The sequence below is a fragment of the Artemia franciscana genome, chromosome 6 (genome assembly GCF_032884065.1).
Source record: "Artemia franciscana chromosome 6, ASM3288406v1, whole genome shotgun sequence".
NCBI classification, from domain to species: domain Eukaryota; kingdom Metazoa; phylum Arthropoda; class Branchiopoda; order Anostraca; family Artemiidae; genus Artemia; species Artemia franciscana.
The window spans coordinates 8,656,790-8,667,123 of NC_088868.1; the positions used below are offsets into that span (position 1 = coordinate 8,656,790).

The 10,334-nt window shown below is 37.9% G+C and overlaps 1 protein-coding gene across 1 annotated transcript; it reads right to left on the bottom strand.

Annotated features, from left to right (window-relative positions):
- Nucleotides 1-7,087: 7,087 nt before the first annotated feature.
- LOC136027836 (inhibitor of apoptosis protein-like) lies at nt 7,088-8,084 on the bottom strand. Its single transcript, XM_065705254.1, has one exon. The coding sequence runs from the start codon at nt 7,755-7,757 to the stop codon at nt 7,275-7,277; it is 483 nt and encodes a 160-aa protein (XP_065561326.1). The 5' UTR covers nt 7,758-8,084; the 3' UTR covers nt 7,088-7,274.
- Between the last annotated feature and the right edge of the window lie 2,250 nt (nt 8,085-10,334).

Genomic DNA, 10,334 nt, shown 5'->3' on the forward strand with positions numbered 1-10,334 from the left:
TTTTAGTATTTTTTAGTTTTTTACATTTTTTCTTTGTTCAGTTTTCTTTTTCTTCTTTATTTTTCAGCTTCACTATGAAATACATATCGCCGAACCTTTGTTTTTTTAACTAAAATCTGGTAGGCATTGATGACCTTATCCAAGTCAAAATCCCAAACCCAATCATCATCGCTATCATTTTCAGTTTTGATATGTTTTGACTCTCGCTGTCCAGGTGGATCTTCATCTAACTGCGCGGTTTTGCGTTCTTTAGCCTCAAGCCTGTTTCCTTGCTGTTCTTTTGATTCCTCGGCACGCTTTCTTTTCTGACTTTCTCTATCAGCAGCAAGTTTTTTGGCATAGACTCTTTGAGCATCTTCATCGGCTTTTGCCATTGTAAGTTCATCAGTCATTTAAACTTAAACATTAATAGATTTCTACGTGAACATATATGTCTTAAATATCTTTAATGACGTCACCGTCATAGCAAAAATGACGACAACTAACTTTGTGAAGTCAGTCGACACAGAAACATGACGTCACCTGATCCACAGACAGACAACTTATTTATATATATATATAGATATTAGATTGACACCCTAGTGACTAAATCTCTCAAAGTGTGCCCTAGCAGCGAAAGTTTTTCATGGAAAGTCATACTTTTGCAGTACAGCAAGTTCTCGAAATGGTTTCATACCTGTTTAGGTATTAAATAAAAAAAAACTAGTTTTTTAACTGAAAGTAAGGAGCGACATTAAAGCTTAAAACGAACAGAAACTACTCCGTATATAAAATGGGTTGTCCCCTCCGCAATCCCTCGCTCTTTACGCTAAAGCTTTTAATTGTTTTAAAAAGTAGAATCGTGGCAAAGAGTCAAACTTTTAAAAACATTTTAAAAAGTTTGTAACTTGCAGCCCGTCCCCCAGGGATTGTGGGGGAGTAAGACATTCCCAAAGACATAGTTATTATGGTTTTTGACAATGTGGAACAAAATGGATATCTCAAAATTCTGATCCGTTGACTTTGGGAAAAGATGATCGTGGGAGGGGGCCTAGGTACCCTCCAATTTTATGGTCACTTGAAAAGGCCTCTAGGACTTGTCATTTTCGTTTGAATAAGCCTTTTTCGACACTATAGGACCATTTGGTCGATACGATGACCTCTGGGAAAAAACAAAACAAAAACAAATAAACACGCACCCGTGATTTGTCTTCTGGCAAAAAATTAGAAATTCTACATTTTTGTAGATAGGAGATTGAAATTTTTGCTGTAGGGTTTTATGATACTCAGAATACGATGGTGTGATTTTCGTTAAGATTCTATTTCTTTTATGGGGTGTTTCGCTCTATTTTCCAAAATATGGCAAATTTTCTCAGGCTCTTAACTTTTGATGACAGAAACTAAATTTGATGAAATTTACATATTTAGAATCAGCATGAAAATCTGATTCTTTTGATGTATCTTTTAGCATCAAAGTTCCGTTTTTTAGAGTTTTGTTTACAATTGAGCCGGGTTGCTCCTTACTACAGTTCGTTACCACGAACTGTTTCCGAAACTCGTTATTGGATTTGTTCTATATGAAAAGCCGTCATAGAATTTTCAATTGACCACAATGAGAATGATCTCCCCATTTCTTCAATGCATATTCTAATGCCCCTGAATGCCACAGCCCCTAAGTACCTGGGTGCTCTGGGATGTCAGCCAGAAAGAAGCTTTGATAAACGCTTAGAGTGGTATTCCTTGGTATTATAAACAGGTAAAGCACCATTTTCCTACCTGCGAGAAGCTCGTGCAAGAAGCACGTCGATTTGACGTGTGATTTTTTTTTTTAATTTTGTAGTCTTTTTAGAGAGATTTATCATGTGATTGCGAACTTTTCACAAAGATATAAAATCTTTATATACCCCCAGGGCATAATTTAAAGTACTTGCTCCCAGATTCAGGTGGGATGTGTTATCCATGGAGTCTTGGTTAAATGATCTAGCCTATTTTGAATAGACTGGCTCCATAAAACAAATTCGATTGGACATTTTTGGGGCAAAGAAGGTTGGTTGGGAGGGGGCTAGTTGCCATTGAATCACTTGTGACTCTTAAAAAGGGAATTAGAACTTTCAACGTCTAATCATCTGAATCCCCTCCGAGGTTTATACGACCATTTTTCAAACTTTATTTGCCCCCAGGGCGTACTTTACAACCGACACCCAGGATTTGGGAGTGAGTGGTTATGCTGAACCCAAAGTTTTTGTTATCTGATCTTTGAACAATTTTGAACAAACTGGGAATGTCAAAATTTTGATCGGATGGATTTGAGCAAAAGAGGTTGTGTATAGGGAGGATGGGTGCAAGAGGACATCCGAAAAATCCAGGGTCAAGCTCCTCCCAAACGATGCCCTTGTCCTTCTGTTGTTTTGTTTTGCTACTGCATCAAAGAAATATTGATCTTTGATATAATTATGTATTGTTTTGTTTTTTTGTCGTTGTGGACTTTAGAGAAGGCTTATTTAATTTGAAATTCAAAGCTTTAGTTCTCTATTTAAGAGTCAAAAGTGATCACAAGGTAACCAGTACACTCTCCCCCCCCCAACTCACTCCTAATTCTTCTTACAGAAATTGTGAGATATTCATTTTGTTCGGAAAGACACTTCAATAGCTATGGCTTGATAACCCCTTCCAGCTCTTCGGACAATGACTGTAATTTGTGCTAGTTGCCCATTGGCTACATGGGCAGCATTGGTTACATTGGTTACAATGGTTTTACGGAAATGATTGCACTCATTCGATTGGAAAGTCGAAAGCCTCAGTTTTGTTTTTATGTGGCTCTATCAAGACACAAAAGTGACTGGAGGTAAACCATTACCCCTTCTTACGCCAGTTAATTCTCCAATCATCCAACCAAAAGTTTTTGGTAGCAATTTTATTCGATGTTGTTGAAAAGGGGGTAATGTTGAAAGTGTTTTGTAAATTTGTCTTCTGGGCTATCCATCTCCCCACACAGTCATCACCCCAGGAAAATCATAGGGCTTCACATTCACAATTTTGGCACGTGTTCATGTATAGTTGTTTTGCAATTGAGAAAAGTCGGTGCGTTTGACTTTAAATGTCCAAGAAGATGATGGACATTCAAGTAAATCTTTCAGAGAATTTAGGGGGAAGTGTTGAGCTAAATCAAAACACGTTATATACACATGGGGTGTCAAAAGCGTTGAAGTTGGAATGACTGAATATATTAATCTAGAACTTTCACAGAATGTTATGGGGGATAACCAATTGACCAAAAATGTACTATTTGTATGATATTACTACCAGTATAATTACTGAAATTACTACCACTACAATTACTGCCTCTAAAGTAAGTACTGCCAAGGATGAGGATACTAAAGATAAAATATAAGGAAATGTTCTGGGAAAAGCTTAACTAAATCAAAATATACTCTGTACATACACATTGTCAAAAGGCCATATCAGCAATATCCTTGTAACAGTTTACCGTATCAAGCCATAACTTCCAGGGCATCAAAAGAGGTATAACATCCCTCTCACAACATATCTATGCTACTTCTGCTATTAATACTGATGTTACTCCGCGTTACTTGTTCAAACCGTTCGTGGTAACCCGTAAACAGTAAAGAGTGACCCAGCTCAATAGTAAACGAAACTCTAAAAAACAGAGTTTTGATGCTAAAAGATACATCAGAAGAATCAAATTTTCATGCTGATTTTAAATATATTAAGTTTCATCAAATTTAGTCTTTGTCGTCAAAAGTTATGAGCCTAAAAAAATTTGCCTTATTTTGGAAAATAGGGGAAAGCATCTCCTAAGAGTCATAGAATCTTAACGAAAATCACACCATCGTATTCAGCGTATCAGAGAAGCAAACAGAAAAAATTTAAAGCTCCTATCTATAATATGTTGAATTTCGTATTTTTTGCCAGAAGACAGATCACGGGTATGTGTTTATTTGTTCGTTTTTTTCCCCAGGGGTCATTGTGTCGACCAAGTGGTCCTAGAATTTTGCAAGAGGGTTCATTCTAACGGAAATGAAAAGTTCTAGTGCCCTTTTTAAGTGAACAAAAGAATTGGAGGGTATCTAGGCCCCCTCCCACGCTCATTTTTTTCCCAAAGTCAACGCATCAAAATTGAGATAGCCATTTTCTTTCGCATAGTCGAAATCCATAATAACTATGCCTTTGGGATGACTTACTCCCCCACAGTCCCTGAGGGAGGGGATGCAAGTTACAAACCTTGACCAGTGTTTACATACAGTAATGGTTACTGGGAAATGTACAGATGTTTTCAGGGGGATTTTTTCGATTTTGGGGTGGGATTTAGGGGAGGGGGCTATGTGGGAGGATCTTTCTTTGGAGGAATATGTCATGGGGGAAGAAAAATTCAATGAAAAGGGCGCAGGATTTTCTAGCATTATTATAAAAAAAAAACAATAAAAAAATAAACATGAAAAAGTTTTTCAGTTGAAAGTAACGAGCAGCATTAAAACTTGAAACGAACAGAGATTATTACGCATATGAGGGTTTCTAAAAATACTTTAGCGTAGAGAGCGATGTATTTAGAAAGAGATAAATACTTCGCTCTTTATGCTAAAGTATTTTTAGTAATTTCAACTATTTATTCTACGGCCTTTCTGATTCAGGGGTCATTCTTAAAGAATTGAGAGAAAACTTAAGATTTAGTGTAAACAGTGAGGCATTAACGAGGGGACAAACCCCCTCAAATCTATATATATAAAAATAAGTTGTCTGTCTGTGTGTCTGTCTGTCAGGTGACGTCATGTTTCTGTGTCGACTGACGTCATGAAGTTAGTTGTCGTCATTTTTGCTATGACAGTGATGTCAATAACGGTATTTAAGACATTTGTTCACGGAAAAATGTTTAATTGTAAAATGACTGAAGAACCTACAATGGCAACAGCCGAGGAAGCTGCTCAAAGAGTTTATGCCAAAAAACTTGCTGCTGATAGAGAAAGTAAGAAAAGAAAGTGTTCCGAGGAATCACAAGAACAGCAAGAAAACAGGCTTGCGGCTAAAGAACGCAAAACCGCGCAGTTAGATGAAAATCCACCTGGACAGCGAGAGTCAAAACATATCAAAACTGAAAATGATAGCGATGATGATTGGGTTTTGGGATTTTGACTTGGATAAGGTCATCAATGCCTACCAGATTTAAGTTAAAAAAACAAAGATTCGTCGATATGTACTTCATAGTGACGCTGAAAAATAAAGAAGAAAAAGAAAACTGAAAAAAGAAAAAAGGTAATAAACTAAAAAAAACTAAAAAGAAAAAACACTCAAAGAGAAATTACTCACCGTGACACAAATGACGACCAAGACAGAGGGAATATAAGTGACGACCGGGAACCTCAAAGAGAAATTACAGACTGGGACACCAAGACACAAATCACGACCGGGACACAGGGAATATAAATGACGACCGGGACACAGGGACACAACTACAACAGGGACGCCGAGGGCACAAGCGGGATATATAAATGACGACCGGGACACAGGGATTGTTCGAATAGAAATTGCAGACCGGGACACCGGGATACAAATGACGACCGGGACACCGGGACACAGGGAATATAAATGACGACCGGGACACTCAAAGAGAAATTATAAACTGGGACACAGGGACACAAATGACGACCGGGACACAGGGAATATAAATGACGACCGGGACACAGGGACACATCATTAGAATAATGAGGTATAGATCTGAATACAGATTGTTTTTCCCATGGACAATTATATGTTGCATGTTCAAGAGTCAGTAAACCTGACAATCTATTTATATGCACAGACAATGGGACAGCGAAGAATGTTGTATATTCGCATGTTTTACGTAGTTAAAAACATATATTTATATCTATCTCTATTCACAGGTGGGACACAGGGACACAACTACAATGGCGCGTAACTAATATGGCGCGTAACGACTTACGGGCGCGGGGGGGCTTGGGAGGCGCAAAGCGCCCCATCAACTAAGTGTTGGGGTGGCGCGAAGCGCCACTCCAACAGCTAGTACATAATAAAAAATAAGAATATAAAGGTTTGTTATGTAACTTAATTCTTAAGTTACGCATACTTTTTACTAATAAAATGTTCGTTAAAAATCAAAAGTTCTAGTTGCCTTTTTAAGTAACCGAAAAATTGGAGGGCAACTAGGCCTCCTTCCCCATCCCTTATTTCTCAAAATCTTCTGATCAAAACTAAGAGAAAGCCATTTAGCCAAAAAAAGAATTAATATGCAAATTTCATTTTAATAATTTATGTGCGGAGAGCCAAAATCAAACATTCATTAATTCAAAAACGTTCAGAATTTAAATAAAAAAACTAGTTTTTTTAAACTGAAAGTAGGGAGCGATGTTAAAACTTAAAACGAACAGAAATTACTCCGTATATGAAATGGGTTGTCCCCTCCGCAATCCCTCGCTCTTTACGCTAAAGTTTGACTCTTTGTCACAATTCTACTTTTTAAAACAATTAAAAACTTTAGCGTAAAGAGCGAGGGATTGCGGAGGGGACAACCCATTTCATATACGGAGTAATTTCTGTTCATTTTAAGTTTTAACATCACTCCTTACTTTCAGTTAAATAAACTAATATTTTTTATTTAATATACTAATACGGTACTACTGCTACTATTGCTCCCACTAATACCCCCTAGTGCTAATGTAACATCAAAGCTAATGGTTTGAAGGTAGAAATTTTTAGAGAATATAGAGGGGAAATTTCACTTACCCATTTATGATTATACCTGATTTTGGGAATTATATTTTTAGAAATTCCAAGCAATAATCCACATACAAAGAGATTTTTATGTTTAGTAGATTAAACACTAAACCGATAACATAAAATTTGTTAGGCTGGTTCACATTCACCCACATGATCTCGCTTTTCCGTCCGATCTGAATTCACCTTCACCAAAACTCAAGCTTATGTGATTTGCAATCCAGTCTTAGCATAGTATATCCAGAAATATTGACCTCAATAGGAATGACGCTAGAGTTTAAGTGGGTCTCGGATACACAAACGACGGAAGAAGAGATGGTTAAACTAATCAAAGGTAGTGATGACCCCGGAAGGGATGGAAGTCGGCTCCTTATGAAACCTTCTACCCTTAACCCCTGTATAAGGAGATGCCAACCTCTGAAGGGTTTGCTGGAGCAACCCACTACATACCCAAAAAGCGTCAAGCCACAACACTGGGAAACTAAATCCAAATCAAGCATCCGATTGTACCATGTTTATAATTTAACCAGTTGCACCCAAATTTTGATTTAGGGAAGAAATACTTTCGCCGTGTAACTAATAACCTGACGACAGAGCGGGCAGTTTGCTAAAACTGAAGTACAGATGGAACAACACACAAGATGGCCACATGGAAAATATATGACTTCGACTCGCTTGTCCAGACATACTCTACACTTATATCGTTCTTCAATTACTTCCTCAGACATGTCTACGTTCATTCTTTTTGGCTTATTTGGTAATTCTGTCTTCAGTTTTTTCTGTAGCCTTCTTCGACTTTCAGTGTTTTCGGTCTCTGCTTTCCTTTTAAAAGAATCTTTGACTTCCTTTTTAAATGTATTTCCCTTTGATTGAGTTAAAAACACACAGTCACTAAACCACCGTGCATGTTCAACCCAAGGGTCATCTGTTACCTTCCAGTGGTCCAGATTATTATCACAATGAAAACATTTCACTTTATCTGACACTCCCAAATAGAAAAATCCAGCTTCGGCAAGTTTGTGGGGATCCATCCGGTCACTGTAATTCCAATTAGCAAAAGTTTCTAACCTAGCTTCAAAAGTACTGTCAAAAGGATTTTGACATCTCCTTCCTCAAAATGATACATCACTCCTCCACAAAAAGCACATTGTACTTGGTAAGCAAGGCCAGTATAAAAGAATCCAGCTTCAGCTAATTCTCTGATGTCAATAAAATTAGCCTTCCAACTACTAGTAAACGTCTGTAGTCTAACATCCTCTCGTTTAAGGACTTGACACCCTTGTTGACATAAGAAACGCTTCTTGAATAATTGATTCTTCTTTTTCTTAGGAATAAAATACTTTTTGATATTTGACATCTTTTTCGTAACCATGTTTTTTTTTACAATAGCCGCCATCAATTGATCCACTTCTTTTATATAAATGATGACGTAAGGATGATTATCCGGCCATGATTTTTTTATAAGAAATGATGTTACTTTATATACACTTCATAACTGTAATGACGTCCCTCTGAAAGCTTTGGTATCGTATTGTATTGTATCGGATTAGTGACGCTTCTTCACTGCTAAGGTCCCTGCGTCGGCCCTGCAGTGCATTCCTGCAGCTTGATTTGATATCTGAGTCCTGTATTACCAAGTTAAGGTCAAACCCACTGCACCACCACAGGAAAAACCCTGTGCCCACGGCACCCCCCTTGTAGTTGTGGCCCTATGTCCCGATCGTCATTTATATTCCCTGTGTCCCGGTCGTGATTTGTGTCCTGGTGTCCCAGTCTGTAATTTCTCTTTGAGTGTCCCGGTCGTCATTTATGTTCCCTGTGACCCAGTGTCCCGGTCTGTAATTTCATCAGTTGACATCCATGACGTCAGTCGACAAACAACTTCATGACGACATACAGCTCAATCCTTATAATGACGTCAGTCGACAAACATGACGTCAGTCGACACATAAACATGGCGTCACTCGACAGACGGACAGACAACTTATTTTTATATATATAGACTACATATTTTTAGATAATGAAATATTATTACTTACTGACAGGTTGATCGAATACGGACTTTGATTTTCGGATATCACTTAGATTATTGGGAAGTATGTTTTCGTGCCCTGTAAAACGGACTTGATGTATTTTGTCCAGTTCTGATTTTTTTTTTACTGAGACAAATAGTTAATAAGGCAGATAAAGATACTGCTGTTAAACTAGCAGTGAAATTTTTCGGAAAAAATGTGTTTAAAGAGACCTTTGAAATCTGTCGTGTTACTTGTAAAGTGAATATGCTTGAGAAGCGCTAGGGCTCACATTTGAGTTTGGCTTTTATGGCCGACTTTTACGAATTGCTATCACACCAAATCTCGAAAGATGATCCTTTTACACAATTTGTGATCATGGGCCCTTCAGATCTTCCGAATTTCCCTGAGCGAACCAAATATTATTGTGGCATCAAGATTAAATAACTGTGTTCGAATGTCAAATTTCCTCGTTGAAAAATAAGACTCTGTTAGTACAGATAAGGATGAACAAGACTGTTTGTGGCCGTTCCTTCCTTAGCCAGAAAATGCTACAGTTCCTGCCATTGTTAGTAATTTAGCTTCTAGGTTGCAGTCCTCCAACCGCGCTAAGCAGCGTGAGTCTATTTCAATTTTAAGGTGCTTGGACAAAATCGACCATGCTGAGCAACGGGGAGATAGGCTATAGGTGTTTATGAAAGATAATAATTCCGGCTCATCAGTGGTAAGTGCTTTACCCCTCGGTTCACGCATTAGTACTAAGGTTGTATTAGTACTAGTATGTATTAGTATTATTACATTAGTACTAGGGCTGAAATGAATCAAATATTACAGGTCTTGTGAACTCTGTTGTGCAAGTAAGGCTCTTTAGAGGTTGTTCAGTCGGGTAGTTGTCCTTGACTAGATCTCAATATCGCCTGAAAGAATGGCATCAAAATTGATTATTCACTTTTCTGGTGTCAACTCCACTGAATCGACCCAAGCAGTACTATAAATGCCAAGGATTTGATCACTTTGTACGTGAATGTATGAATGATGTTAAATGTGGTAAATGTTCCGGAACCCATGTTAATAGCTGCGATAATACATGTTCAGCCTCCAATGTGAACAGTGCAAATTATGGTGGAAAGCATAGAGGCAACAGCTTCTCCGGTTCCGTGTTGAAGAGCCGTATGCCTGCCTCTGCTTCGAGCACTTAAGATTGAGGTTGAACCCCCCCCCCCCTCTTCAGGTATGCACACGCCCACAGGGTGCTCGCAAATGTTCTACTTCAAACCTCTCAACGAAAAGAACAAGTTCATTTTTGATCGTTCGATATTTCCAAGGCGTTCGACAGTATTGCTCATACTCAAGCCTTATATTCTGTTTCTGTAAATAGTGTAAATATTTATATTATCTTTGTTCTGAGATGTTAGTACAGTCATGAACACAAGTTTAAAACTAAATGGGACTCTCATGCAAGAACACATTGCAGTCCATTTAGGTAGGTAGGTAATTTAATTTAAAAAACAATACAATAAACTTTCATTCATCAGCTAAAAAAAATTAGCCGCAATGGCCTGTAAGCATAGGTGACATAAAATACGATCCATTTCT

Bases quoted from the DNA above. Each gene is read 5' to 3' on its own strand.
- LOC136027836 (XM_065705254.1), bottom strand. From the start codon at position 7,757: ATGGATCCCCACAAACTTGCCGAAGCTGGATTTTTCTATTTGGGAGTG.